This window comes from Balaenoptera physalus (genome assembly GCF_965194825.1).
Source record: "Balaenoptera physalus genome assembly, chromosome: 7".
In the NCBI taxonomy this organism is placed as follows: Eukaryota; Metazoa; Chordata; class Mammalia; order Artiodactyla; family Balaenopteridae; genus Balaenoptera; species Balaenoptera physalus.
In genome coordinates this window covers 62,756,718-62,772,269 of record NC_138886.1, presented here as the reverse complement: position 1 = coordinate 62,772,269, position 15,552 = coordinate 62,756,718, and the positions used below count along the sequence as shown (strand labels likewise).

The 15,552-nt window shown below is 37.6% G+C and overlaps 1 protein-coding gene across 1 annotated transcript in view; it reads left to right on the top strand.

Annotated features, from left to right (window-relative positions):
• The window catches only part of LOC309664964 (uncharacterized protein), a gene marked incomplete at both ends in the record, with an annotated part of 52,346 nt that extends 38,556 nt beyond the window's left edge, over positions 1–13,790 (top strand). Inside the window, one exon of the mRNA XM_082471140.1 lies at positions 9,447–13,790. Within this exon, the coding sequence (XP_082327266.1) occupies positions 9,447–9,464 (18 nt within the window). The remainder of the gene's footprint in view (positions 1–9,446) is intronic.
• Between the last annotated feature and the right edge of the window lie 1,762 nt (positions 13,791–15,552).

The window sequence follows — 15,552 nt, the reverse complement described above, 5'->3', positions numbered from 1 at the left end:
ACATAAAAAAGTATTTCATGTACATTCAGAATTTTTTAAGACTTTTTGAAAGTTCATTTTTATTTAGCTCAGAAAATTTTGCTCTTAATACTTTGGCAGATTTAGATACCTGCTCGTTGCATATATTTATTTTAATAGAGTTTATCTCACATGCTCATGGTTCTTAGATCTGCAAGGAGCCTCTTTATTGATTTCAGAGTTTTAATCTATATTAAAGTCAACAAGCAAAATACATTTTCAAAAGAAAAAAACCAGCAAAGATGTAAAAATTTGGGAGGTGTGTTAAAGGAGAACTGGAAATTAACTCTGGGATGTGGTGAGGCATCTATAAGCTCAAGTCAGCATTTCTTGGCAAGTGGTATTTATAGTCCAGCAGGTACTACTGAAAAGGAGTTCACAATACAGGCCATGCATAATAAATTCTGCCACCTAAGCATTTGCTGGCGGTCACGTCCAGCCACATCCTGTCCCTAGGTAAATGTGTTCTGTTTGAACCAACTCTAATTGGAACTCAGACAGCTAACTAACGTGTAGGTACTTTTGTAATTAAGAAGCTGAAGGGTCTTCCTCATTAGAGAGCCCTGTGAAGGATACTCAGAGCTCCGCCTCCCAGCTTCCTGTTTCAAACCTGCTGCGTGCGGCTTCCAACAGAACGGTAAGAGCTTATTTTATAAGTCTACTTTAAACATTTTTTTCGTGAATTAAAATAGAAGCAAAGGTCTGTTCTTTAGGGCCAACTTCTTTCCATTTTCAGGGCTTTTACAGGACTTCAAAGCACATACATTTAAAAAACTGTTTTGCTAAAACCTTCCAGGAAACATACATACACACACACACACACACACACGCGCGCGCACACACACACACACACACACACACACACACACACCGTTAGGCTGGGTGGCTGGGTGGAATTTATTTTGACCCAGGATAATATGAAAGAACAAAGCTAAGGAAAAAAGCTTCTATTTATTTATTTCTCTCTGAGAATTTTACCAACCGGCCTCCAGTGTTTTTCTGCTAACCTTTATTTCTATAGTTCTCTTATAGAAACCTTAGTTTCTATAGTTTTCTAAGCAATTGCACATCCTGTAGTGACAATTTCCTTCATTCCTTCTTTTGGGAAAAAGTAATGTAAGATAAGTCACACCTGCTTCCTTGAGTTAAGTAGATGGTTTGGAATCAGGATGCACCTGGTCCATCTCCAGTGAGAACAAGTTTTGTCCAAGAAATTCGATACAACTGGACAGTCAGCAACTTCTACTCATGTATGAATGCAATACTATTTTTTGCTTGACAATATTGCAATGGTTCATAACCCTAGCTGCACAGAGTTAAATATTGAAGGTTTTAATTTTTCTCTCTTTCTATTGATACATAATTTACGTTCAAAAGTCCATTTACAAGTTTGACAAATGTATACAGTTGTAAAATGGCCATCGCAATTAAGATATGGAATTTTCATCACTCCAAAAGTTTTCCTCACGCTCCTTTTCAGTCAGGCTCCTTCCTTCATCCCCAGCCACTAGAAACCATCCGTTTTCTGTTCCCATAATTTTGATGTTTGTAGAAGGTCATATAATGTTGTTATACAGTATATGTCTTGTGTGTCTAGCTTTTTAAATTAACGTAAGGCTTTCAAGAGTCATCCATTTTGTTGCATATATCACTAGTTTGTTCCTTTTAATTGTTGAATAGTATTCCATTTATAGATAAATCACAATTTGTTTATTCGCTGGTTGACATTTGGATTGTTTACAGTTTGGGGCATTTACAGCTTAAGCTGCTACAATGATTCACACACAAGTTATTGTGTGAACACATGCTTTCAATTTTCTTGGGTATAAACTTGAACCTGGCTTATTATAGTAAATGTATGTTTACCTTTATTAAAAAAAAAAAGCCAAACTGTTTTTCAAAGTGACTGTACCATTTTGCATTCCCTCTAGCAAAGAATGAGAGTCTCAGTTTTTTCTACTGCCTTACCAAAATTTACTATGACCAGAATTTTTATATTAGTAATTCTAGTAGTTGGGTAATAGTATCATAGTGGTTTTAAAATTGCATTTTCCTAATGATTAAGATGAGGAGCATCTTTTATGTGCTTATTTGCCATTTTTTATCTTCTTTGGGCTCTTTTTATTGAATTTTAAAAGTTATTGTTTTTATCTAGAAGTTTTATAGTTTTAGCTCTTTTATTTGGGTGTATAATCTATTTTGAGTTAATTTTTGTACATGGTGAGCTAAAAGTTGTGGTTCATTCATTTTGCATTTGGCTATCCTCCAGTGTTGATCTACCATTATCTTGGGCTAGTGTGGGACTTGGGGTCCCAGAGGAAAGTGTTTCTGAGTGTTTCAGCTCCACCCCCAGCCTTCACCTTGCACACCTGCATCACGGAAGGGCTCTTTCTCCAGGCTCTTGCCCTCCCCCAGTGCACAACTTAATTTCTTGCTATTTAGTGCAAGCCTTATGATGGCAACATGGCTGGTTTCTCACTTCTCCTACTCCACCTTCAATCTTAGGCAGGTCCTGTACACCTGAGCCTTGGGAGTAGGGTTTTCTCGGCATTCCTGCATGTTTCCCCGTGCAAGCAGATCCCCTTGCTTCTCCCCATGGTGCCAATTAAATTCTGTCACATGTAAGTGGGAGATCTTGGGTGCAATTACATTTCTTTCCCTTCATGTTTTGCAGCCAAGTACTGCCTTGAAAAGGGCAGAATGTTTTGCACAAATGGGATTTTTGCCACTTACCCAGCTGCAGCTGATCTTTGCCCTAGATGAGGGATGGAAGGGTCCTCCTCCAGAGCAAGTCAGCTTTGCCTTACGGCAAATAAAGTCAGCTCTGGGACATGGAGACGTTTCTTGCCCCTTGTCCAATGGCAGGTGGCTTTGGCTTTGAGTTTGAAAGGGATTCGAGACATAGGAGTGTTTGTGCCCGTCTCTAGTGGCAGCCAATCATTTCTTTATATTCAGAGTTTCTAGAGAATAGATGGGCTTCTGCAGGTATTCCTGCTCCATTCTCAATCTTTGGCAAATCTCACACACTTGTGTTACTGGAGGAGGAACACAGGTCCTCTGCCCTGCCTCCAGTCTTTCTTATGCGTGCTTGGTAGAGGCCCTTGACAAATATTGCAGGAGTGGATATGGACTCCACTTGTATCTGGGGTTCCTAGAGATCCTGAACTGACAATCTAGCCCTCAGTTGATCTCTAGGAATTTATCACAACTTCAAGAGATAAAGGAAAGTTCACATCTCTTTGCGGCGTCATGTCTCATGCCCTTTTGGCCTTCTCTCTCTGCCCTTTTCTTGCCCAGGGACTGTTCTCCCTGGTCTTTAGATGACCTGTTCTCATCTCATTGCATTTCAAATGCTTCTTTGACTTCACAGTCTGCTGCTCAGATCATCAGTTTTGGTTTTATCCTGCTCAGAATATGGATGCCTATTTCCCCTTTCTTATCACACAGTTTTCTTGAAAGGCTGGTACCCATCTTTAGGCAGTCAGAAAAGAGACCAGTCAGTAATCTTCTAAAAGAGCTGATTTTCAAGTTTTCAGGGACCTATAGACACACCTATTTGAGAGATCTCATGCTTATTATTATCTCATACTTATGTTATAGATGTTTATTTTATTTTATTTTATTTATTTATTTTATTTATTTATTTATTTATTTATTTATTTATTTATTTATTTATGGCTGCGTTGGGTCTTCGTTTCTGTGCGAGGGCTTTCTCTAGTTGCGGCGAGCGGGGGCCACTCTTCATCGCGGTGCGCGGGCCTCTCACTGTCGCGGCCTCCCTTGTTGCGGAGCACAGACTCCAGACGCGCAGGCTCAGTAGTTGTGGCTCACGGGCCCAGTTGCTCCGCGGCATGTGGGATCTTCCCAGACCAGGGCTCGAACCCGTGTCCCCTGCATTGGCAGGCAGACTCTCAACCACTGCGCCACCAGGGAAGCCCTATAGCTGTTTTTGAAGAGGCGCCTGTGCAACACAGGTGTATACAGTGCTGGTCTGTCTAGCTTACGGGTGCCAGTTCTCTTGTCCCTCAAGTGATGTCCCACCTAATTAATCAAATAGATCACAGATACACATGATTCATTTCTCTCAAGGACTCATGTGTTGTGTAACTGAATTGGGGCATTCTTTAATAGTATCCTCTCTTTTAAGAGGACTTTTTATTAATAAGCAGATCTTGGTGGCCTTGAAGAATTATTTGGCATTGATTTCTATAAAAATGTAATGCTTTGGAATATATTTTTATTACAAAAGTGAGAAAAGGAGGAATTTTGTATATGGGAGGCATCATACTCACTATTTTGCGTGTTTATTTTCAGCATTTTTCTATACCTCTTTGTATGTTGCAATTGGCTCAAGTCTAAAAAGAATTTTCTACATTCAGCTGCTGCAATGTTTAGATAATTTAAATGTACTGTTAGGAATCAGAGAGGATAAACATTCTCTCCTTAAAAGGACAAACAATTGCAAAATGGTAGTTGCTAAACTTAATATTCCTAGTTCAGAAATTAAGATGCAGTTGTTATTTGCAGGAAATTACTGAGAAACCATTCCACAATATCTAACCTATTGACTTGACTTTTCAACTGCTAAAGGTACACAATCAGCAAGCACCTAAAGTAATTTGTTAAACTCTGTCAGCCTTTAAATTTATCTTCATTTGGCTCTGTATGCCACGATATTAAATGTAATGCTTAATTACATTAACATTTTCATTCATTCATATTTATACATTACATACTATGTTTAGGTAGATCTTGCAATAATTCAAACATAACTCAGATATAAACTCTATATTCAGTAGTTTATAATTTATTAAGAGATGCTATGAACCCAAATAATTACAAGACAGGTTAGAAAGCTGTAGGTTGTATTTTAAATCACTGAGATACAATTGTTACAGGCTTTAGAGGTATGAAAGATTAATTCCAGCTGGGAAAATGAGGGAGGACTTCATGGAAATGTGACAGTTGGATTCAGAGGATGGATGGGATTTGGATAAATGGAGATAATGAAGAAAGGAATTCCAAACAAAGCAAAGAACAGATGCCTGGCAGCCTTTAGAAACAGTTTGGAACAAGAAAGACTTATTTTCAAATGTTAGGTCTGAAATTAATATATACCTATGTACACATTATTTACATTGTAACCTACGTAATTATTTACATTGCTGTTTCCCCCATACTGTGCTATAAAATTGGATAAAAATGCACTGCAAAACAGAAATTTAAAAGTTTGAATTTCTTCCTATAGTTCTATTCTAAAGGCAAGTATAAAGCACATATCCTTTGGAAAAGAGAACCAGGTGATATAAAAATTCCAGAGGAGGGCAGCAAAGATAAAGACAGTAGAATTAACTCAAGTGGAAAGAACAGAGAATCCTCTTTTACAAATTCCATTATTTTCACAGTAGTAAGCATCTCTAAGGTGGATCGTCTGTTAGCTTTAAATTATTAATTGGTTTGCAAAAATAGAAAAAATGAAAGCACACATAATTGGTCTCTTTCTTGGTCTGTTTCTTTTATTCCTTTGACAGACTTATGGTTGTTTGCACTCCTAAAGGATGTTACAAGAGAATTACTCTGGCTGAAAACAATACTAATTCAAGTAGTCCTTTATTTGTTAACTATTGAATGTCTACTATGTGCTTACATTGTATTATGTGGTAGGGATATGATATATAATTTCCTTGACAAAATAATGCCTGATTTCATAAAGTTCATACCTGGTTGGTAAATTATTTACTTTACCTATAAATGATCTGGATTGAGCATTATACTCTGACAGCACAGTCATACTCTGATATGAGAATGGAATGAAACCATTGCTGGCAAACCAGAACTTGGGTTGAACTCTGAATATACCCAGGGGAAAGTATGGAATTTAAGGACCATTTTGTAATGATAAAAACATAAAAAGTTTGTGACCTTATATTGAGTTAGGAGGTTGTCCGGTTCTTACCTAAAATTTCAGACTAAAGGATACATTTTTCTGACTGTGAAGGAGGGTGTTTAGGCTGTGATATCTGTATATTGCTACCAAAAACTACGTATGGAATAGAACTATAAAATACTAGATGGTCATAAAGTATGGAAAACATGTTCATATAATGTTATTCAACATATTATATGTTGACATGTAATATTAATAACCCCACATATGTGTATGTATACCATTATATATATTCACCTACGTTTCCAGACTTTACAGCCACTCTGTAGAATGGTTCACATTTAATTGTTTGAATGTAGCTGTATTTGACTATGCTTTTTTCTGACTAGTTGAAGACTGATGGAAGTAAAGTCAAAAGCTACTTTTTAAAGCAAAGTTTGTAAAACAAGAAATGATTTTTTAAAAAAGAAAAATAAGGAATAGAGAATATAGCATAAGCTTCTTATTATTCAATCTTTTGAAGACTGTGGCTGATTCCTGAATTTCCAAACTCATCTCCCACTTTACCCTCCCCCTGTCTTATTCTCTTGCTCTATTGGGCTGCCTGCTCAGAGCCCACAAACACTTGATGCGCTCTCCCACTTCCCATACTCTGTCTTAAGCTCTTTCTATAGGCGTGAAATAATCTTGCCTCTTTATTACCCATTGAAATCCTTTGTATCCTTCATGGCTCAGACCAAGTGTCACTCCTTTCTCTACGTGTCATACCAAAAATGTTTGCCAAATTCTAAATGATCCACAAGTCAATTGTTCTCTGTGCTCCCAGGTCACTTGCCTGGTCTTTTCATCATGGGATTTAATTAAAAGATTTTAACAAACAAAATATTCTCATCAATTATTAGAGCCGATTTGTGAAAAGCTACTTCAGATTTTGTGCATTTGTGGTCTCTTATTTATCAGTGAAAATCTTGGTTTCATATAAACTTTTAATCTTGCCAAAAAAAGTTGATTATCTAAAGAATAATGTGCTCAGGATAGTAGAATGTTCCTGTTAATTGAGAATTATAAATGTTCAAGAGACTAGAATAAAGCCTCCTCATTTTCAAAGGATAAGCTCTAGAAATACATGTGAATAAGTAAACCTATTAATCTTGCAGGGGAAAAAAACACATTCTTTCGGGGTTGGGCTGGTATCATCTGAACTATAGGTTGTAGCCCATTCTTGGTTGTTGAAATAAATTTAGTGTCATTTACATTATGAAATAGATATACCATAATGTGATAGATTAGCATTTACTAGAAAACGTTAAGAGTATTACATTTAATAATAAGAAGGGTTTTGTGGCCAGTGTAGTTCAGTTATACACATATGCACGTGTGTGTTATAGATACATAAATAATATGTATTCCTTACTGGGTGTCATGGTCAAAATGTTTGCAGAACACTTATCTGCAGGGTATCTGAAAAAAAAGCTAGTACGTACTAGATGCTTTCTCCTAGAAGAGCTCCTTGGAGCAGAAAGGGTTAGGCACCACTGGCTGCTTGAGGCATTAGCTGGTAGGAAGTGCCAGAAGTATTTAGAATCACAAAGGTTTCCAAGCTAAGAATACATTGTGCATAATTCAAATTTTTTTGATGATTCGCCGACCTTTTATAAATTTTGTGAACCACATAGTCATTATCATGATTATCAATTATTAGTATCGAGCAGTGTTCTGGGGAGACCGAGCTAACAGTGTGCCTTAGTTATTACAAGACTGGAGAGTTTCCTGTATGTGGATGCAAGCCAGGTTAAAATAAAAGGATTATTCATTTCCCCATGGTTTATAGAGGGTGCATTCCGTGCCCCTGAATACAGAGGGGGGAACAAGTTAAAATGAGAATTTAAGCCCTTTTTGCTTCAGAAAGTTTTAAAATATCAGATAATGAAAGAATACAAGGCCTGTCTTAGAACAGAGGCTTTTAATTAGTGGTCCACAAGCCACATTCAATTATCCATATTTTTCCTTTGATATTTTTATTGTTTCAGTGGCAATTATTTTTTTTTGAAAGAAATTACTTTGGTATCAAATCATGCTATGGAAGCAACTTTTCACACACACGATGGTAGTATGGTAGGAGAAGCTACTCTATAATTTGGATAGTTGTAATCATCATGTTATGATGTGACAATGTGTACAATAGACTTCCATTTATAGGAATTAAATAAAACATATCCTGCTTTACGCTTGGGGACATCTGTCTTCCTTTGCATTTGGTCCACTTAACTAGAAAGTGTTAAAAAGAGAAATGGGAAGGAAAGCCACACATTATATCACAGAAGCACTGCTGTGAGGCACCACTCACAGATGGTAAGGTTCTTGACAATGGGAAAAAGAAGCCAATGAACTTGAATGTACGTGACAACTTACCACCTTGAATATACGCTGGCATATGCCTATCTTCCCTGGGAGAAGAATTTTCAACTTGATATGCATGAAATTTGAAAAAAAGAATCATGTGTGTTGCAACAGTAAAACTTTATTCTGAATGTGGCTCAGAGCATCCCTTAATAAAGGAAGCCACAATCTGAAGGAACTTGGTGAAGCAGTGGATGATTTGTAACCAGGAACAAGAGAAAAATGGGAAGCAGTGCCTTGCTCATCCAGTGTCATCAACTCCAGAGTTAGTGACATTTCTTTTATAACTTAGAGGAAGGTCGTAGAAGAATTGGCAACAACAGAAAGAGATTGTTCTTGTCTCTGAGTGAAGCCAGCTTCTGGTTTTCATCTGCTATGTGCATGCTAATGTCGTTAAGGAAGAATTCCTATTTCTGTGCATCTCACTGGGAATATTCAGAGGTCTTGAAATGGTGTAAAGTTTCTTTGCCAAGCAAAATTTTGTCTGGGTAAAACTCTTGGTATTTTGTGAGTGTGTAGTACCTAAAGAGCTTGGCAGCTTTTATACTTCATGACTTGGGTGAAAAAAAAGAGCTTCACTCACCATTGTGATTTACGACTTTTCTACATCAGGATACATTGTAATAAAAGTAATACGGCCAGCAATCCCGCAATAGGCCTCCTCTCCTTCCATGAAAGTTGCTGATGATGTGAGAACTGGGGCCATAAATCATCATCTTGTCAATGAAGGAACAAAATAAACAGTTCTTCTCTACTTCACAGAAGTATACTGACTTCTTATAGGTCATGTCTTGATATGCTTCACTGATCTTTGGGTAGAAGTTTCACTCTTTGAATCCCACGAAATGCCTTGAATAATTTGATAAGAATTATTTCATTCAAAATGTGGCATACGTACAGATTCGGTCTTATGAATGCATTCATTCAGTGTATTTTTTTTTTTATAAAGAGATACATCTCCTGTTTCAAGGCCCTACAATCAGTGTTATGGATGTTGCTGAAACACTCAGATCTCTTTTGCTTGACTGACATTTTGGGAAAAGAGATCAGAAGACCATTGTGTGGGATTTCTAGTGCTGAGAATGTGCTTCCTTGGCTGGCTCAGAGGGTGACACTGCCTTGTCAAGTTCTTTGCCTATAGAAACCTGCAGACATCTAGAAACAGCCATCACACTTGAGATTTACAACTGCCGAGAAGACCTGAGGTTGAAAATATGGATTTTCATTCCTTCCTTACTGATATGGTGAACATTGAAGAGGCAGATGTTGTGAAAGACTTCAATGCAAGGTGACTGCACTCAGCCATATGTAGTGGCCTTGCCTCAGTAATTTGAAGCCAAAAGAAATAAATTTAGTTCAGATGGTCCTGAAGAATTCTGAAGTCCCTTGACTCAGTCTTCCTTGCATGATAAAGTGAACTGTAGGATATCTACTTTTCTTTGCTCTTATATCCTTTTGTGGGTCCAGACACTGGGGACTTACGGGCATCCACTTAAAAGATAAGATTAATAGAATGTAAAGGGTTATATAAAAGATAACATACATATTTCCATGTAAAAGACCATGCCATGCTTTGAACTTCCTGTTCAAGTTCTAAAGTTTCATCTCTAACCTACACATTTTTGGTTTGTCAGATACATTTAGGCAGCCAGTAGCTCCAGTATAGGTAATAACTACCCCCAAGCCCAACAAAGGAAACTCTTCAAAGAATTTTCATCAAAAAAAAAAAGTATGTAGTAAATTATATATGAAGGCTAAATTATAGTGATACATTTTCAGAAACATTTTTTTTTCCTTAAAAAAAAAGACCAGGTTTAAGAAAGCAAACTTAATGGACTTGAACTGCAAAGTTGCTTTGACTTCTATCTAGAGCTCTCAAGCTTGAGGAATCTTGACATTTGGTTAAAAAAAAACCAATCTGTGTAAAATAGCATATGGAAGTTTCACAAACTTTATTACAATTTTTGGTGTCTGATGTTAGAGATGCATTGGTAGATTGATTGCAAAAATGACCCCAATAGTCCACACTTTGCTGTATCTACGCCATTTGGAGTTTAATTTTGCAGCTCTTCCATACAAAAGTGAGGTCTATTTCCACGTCCCTCGAGTCTAGACCAGCCTTATCAGTTCCTTAGGCTAAAGCATGTGGTGGAAATGGTGGCATGCCAGTTCTGAATTGAGGCCCCAAGAGGCCTTGCAAGTTTCTACTCACTCTCTCCAACCCTTGCTTTGCCATGAGAAAGACCACCATGGCGGAGCAGAGTTCAGTCATGTCTCTTAGGCCATCTTAGAGCATTAAGCCTTCAGTTAACCTATGAGCTGAGTACTGATGCATGAACAAGCCCAGCTGAAATTAGCTGCGCCCAGCTTAGGTCAGCAGAACAGCACAGCTAGCCCATAGACTCATGAAAAATAAGAAATGATTGGTATTTTAAGTCACTAAGTTTGGGGGTGATTACTCAGCTATAGCTAAATAATACAGAGGTCTAAATAGATTGTACCTTCTTTTAAAAAATAAGAGAGCTAGTATAATAGATGGTGACAGAAGGTAACTAGGCTTATTGTGGTGATCATTTTGTAATGTGTATAAGTATTGAATCACTATGTTGTACACCTGAATTCATATAATATTGTATGTCAATTATTCAATTAAAAAAGAATTAAAAAATAATAGATGCTGTGTAAGGTATACCATCTACGAGGCACTTCGTATATATTATCTTTTTAACTCTTACACAGGATACTCTTTCCAGTGTACTATACTGAATCTCTATAGTAACATACCTGAATTCTTAAGATATGTCTTGACATTTCCCACAAGTGTACATTTTTTTTTAAAGGAAGACTCCTATCCAGCCACATGTACTAAATTTCTCAAGACCCTTGTATTAAGTTGAGAGATGAGAGGAAAGTGCTCATTAAATGTTTCATTCATTTTGTACATCCTCTATAACCTTTTTTCATTTTTGGCAATATTTCTAATGGTACACGCAGAGTTGTTTCTCGCTTTCTACACACATGCATATAAAAAGCAAGATGAAACAAAATCCTGAAAGAGAAAATGACTCTGGAAACCTTTTTGTACACTTTTTCAATTTTCAGAGAATCTTTATAATTTCCTCTAGCAAATTTTGGTTGCTCTAAACACGTATAATAGCTGACACAATGAATTAGAAAATAATTTATTACAATTTTGTCTGCTATACATCTAACAGATGACCATGAGTACCTTGAAGATGGCCCAGTATAGAAAGAACAGAGACACAGCATTGGCTAGAAGTGAAGCAGTAGGTTGCACTTTCTAAACTCTTTGGATAAATATATAAGTGGTTTTGGAAGAGGTTGCAAATAATCTAATCATTTACAGCAAGGGAAGGAAATTGTGTTCACTATTCTTGTATGATTATCCCATCAGATTGTCCCCCAAATGTTTCCTTGGTTTACTGTGATCTAGAGGAAATGAAAAACCTTTGAGAATTCTAACAGACATCGAGAATGCTAACAGACTTTGGAAGAAAAGTGGAGAGAAAGGAGAGGAGAGATGGGAGGAAGAACCAGGCACAACAATTTTTTAATGTGGCCTGGATGCTTGCCATGACACAGGGGCCATAATGATGAATAAGAAAGTTGAGAGAGAAAAGTATTCTTTCTTTTTATACAGCCAAGTGTTCAGGCCACAGGCTCTACTCTAAGTTGGATGTCAAGCGAAGGTGTTGGCTGGTACGGCTATATAAAAAGTCAAGTCTTATGGACTTTATTAGTACTCTTAGCAGACTGAGACTGAGCTCTTGCCAATGTGGAAGCCATCCAGATTCAAGAGATACGTGTCCTGAGTAGTCAAGTTGTCTCTGAAATCTGAAGGCCTCTGAGCGCGTGATACACTGGTTTTCGGTCAGAGTGCATTTAAGCCTGGGTGATCATAGTTTACTTAGGTGCATAGAATTCTTAGGTTATGCATGTGTGTGTATATATATGATGAGTGTGTGTGTCTGTGTGTATATATGTGCCTGGAAACTCTAAGTTTATTTTTCTTTGTTAAACTTCTTTAGTAACTTCCCTTCCTCCTAGCCAGGAAAAGAAGACATTAAAATTTTAAATCCACTTTGTAACCACATCTGTAGACTTATTGAATCTGAACTATGTATGTGTTTTTTGGATTCAGATTTTGCTTTTTACTCCAGACTGCTCAAATGAATGGGAATTCTGTCTGGGGTAACCAAATTCCACTTAATGCCAATGCTTTTGTAGCTCATTCAGGCAGACTCAGTAATTAGAATTATCTTACAGCAGGAACTAGACCAACAAGTTCAGGTCCAGACTGGTTGAATATCTTACTCTGGAAATCCAAGTCCAAGTTGAATATTAGGCCTCAAGTTGATAGTTATTCCATCCACCGCTCAGGGTTTTGAATCATATTACTTCTGCAGAACTCCATTTTGGAGCAGGAAGAGTAGAGATATATTTGTCAAGTGTTTAATCAACTACTTCAATTTTAAATTCTCAGTGACCTCTGGAGGGAGAGAACAGAACTGTCAAACTAGAGAAAAGAGAATGGGAAGGTACATTTTGAGGTATGCTCTTAGAATTGGGCTCTTAGCTTTAGCACTTACTTGCAGTGCTGCTTCAAAAAATCTGAACATGCTGAGCCCTATCAGTTTCACTTGTAAAATGCACATAATAAACACCTACCTTTGGAGGTTATTGTAAAGATTAAATTTTAATGTGCATACAATGCCAGCACGGTGGCTTACATTTAGTAAATAGTTAATTCAAGGCACGTTTACACTTTTGGTTTCTAATTCTAGTAGACATTGATTTCTACCCTTCACCTTTAAATAAGCCAATGAACCACTGTCACAATGTCCCTGCCTTTATTATTGGGATTTTTATTTCTTTTAGAGTTTTAAGGATTATTTTATCTATGAAGACGCTATATATTATTTAGAATTTTGTCTAGGCTGCTCTAATAAAAACATTGGCTTAAACAAGAGAGAGTTTATTTATTTCATCTACCTCTCTTGTAACAGTTCAGGGTAACATATTTAGTGGCTTAATGGAGTTGGCAAGGCTAAGTCCTCCCATCTTCCAGCTATGCTCTCCTAAGGCGTTATCTTCGGCCAATAGTTGACGGATAAGATGGCTTGCCTCACATCTTTACTCCAGCCAGTGAAACATGGGAAAGAGAAATGTACAGGTATGTCCATCCCATTTAAGGGCTACTTTTAACTAACACACGCACACCCATATCCTGTTTTCAAGACTTTAGTCACATGGGTTACATCAAAATGGAGAGGAGATTGGGAACTGTGGCCTGGGGTCTTTAGCTAAGAGATTATGTTCAGCTAAAACACCTACTACTACAGAAGAAGGGGACAATGGCATGGTAATAGGAGTGGGAGGTGGGTGATTAGTAGTGTCTGACAACATGTGTTTGTTTGGGAGGATGAGTGTTCATAGATGGTACAAATGGTAACTGTGGAAAGGTCTTAAAGGTAAAATAGTCTCATTCCTTATGTCCTTAAATAGCCTTTACTATGACACACAAAACTAACTGATCCACAATAATCCGTCACCAAACACAGTTGTCCCACAGTTTGGAGAGATATGTAGAAATATTTTAATCCATGATTTTTACCAATTCAGAATTCAGTGTTTTCCATATTCCTTATTCAGCAAATATTTATTGAGCTCCTAGTTGCTGAGGATATTGTAGGGACCAAAACAGGCAGGAATTTCTGCCCTTATGAAACTTGCATTCTAGTTTGGGGTGATGTGCAATACAACAGTTAATAAAATACTTGGTGGAGGCTGTGCAGATTGTGATGACTAACATGGAGAGAAAATGAACCAGAGGAGGGGAGAATGCAGTTATGACTAGGGTGGCTAGGACAGGCCACATGGAGAAGGTGACACCTGAACAAAAACCTAGAGGAAGTGAGGGAGTAAGCCACGTGCATCTCCGTTGCAAGAATGCTCCAGGCAGAGGTCGGAGCAAATGCGAGTGGTCTGTGGTGTGAGTGTTTGTGACGACAGACAGCAGGGAGGTCAGTGTGGCTGGATTGGAGCGAGTGAGTTAGAAAGCAGTGGGAGAGGAGGTCAAGGAGCTCATGAAAAGCTAGATCATTGGAGCCTTGTAGGCCATAGTAAAATCTTGGTCCTTCAGTTGAGTACAGTTTTGAGCAGAGGAGTGAAATGATCTGACATGTCTTTTAAAATGGTCTCATCTCTGCCTGCTTTGCTGAGAATGGACTGTAGGGGAGTGACTGGTAAAATCAGCAATACCAGTAAGAAGGCTACTGCAGTAATTCAGATGATAGATCCCAGACAAGGCTGATAGCAGTGAACATGGTAAGAAGTGTTTGAATTGTGTATATATTTTGCAAATTAAGCATTCAGTTTTTGCTGATGAATATCTGCAAGTGATCAACAAGGGAGGGGTGTATGTGGAGAACAGTTAAGTCTTAAGGACAGAGCACTGAGCCATTGCAGTGTGAAAAAATGAGAAAGAATCCCCAGGGGAGACTAGAAAGTAGGAGCCGTTCAGGTTGTAGTAAAACCAGGGCAATGGGCAAAGACAAATAATATATGATATCACTTATGTGTGGAATCTAAAAACAAACAAAACAGAAACAGACTCATAGATACAGAGAACAAACTGGTGGTTGCCAGAGGGAGGGGGTAGAGGGATGGACAAAATAGGAGCAGGGGATTAAGAGGAACAAGCTTCCAGCTTTAAAATAAATGTCATGGGATGTAATGTACAGCATAAGAATATATTCAGTAATATTGTAACAACTTTGTATGGTGACAGATGGTAACAGGACTTATCATGGTGATCATTTCATAATGTATAAAAATATTGAATCACTATGTTGTACACCTGAAAATAATGCAATATTGTATGTCAATTATAATTCAATTTAAAAAACAGGGCAATGGGTGTTCTAGAAGTCAGGTGAAAAAGGTGTTTCAAGGAAGAATGTATGACCAACTATGTCGAACACTGCTGCTGGTAAAGTAGGATGATGACTGAGAATGGACTATTGGACCATTAACACATGGAGCTCAAGGGCAGTTTATGAAAGATGGTTAGGGATGAATGTCCATGATCTTATGAATGGATCTCTGGGGTTAGTTCTCAAGCAAACTGTGAAAGGAGACCTATGATTTACCTTCTCTCTCAGTACATGATAAAATAGGAAATTTCCTTCACACCAATAGGCCTTAAAAAGTAGCAAAAAAAACCC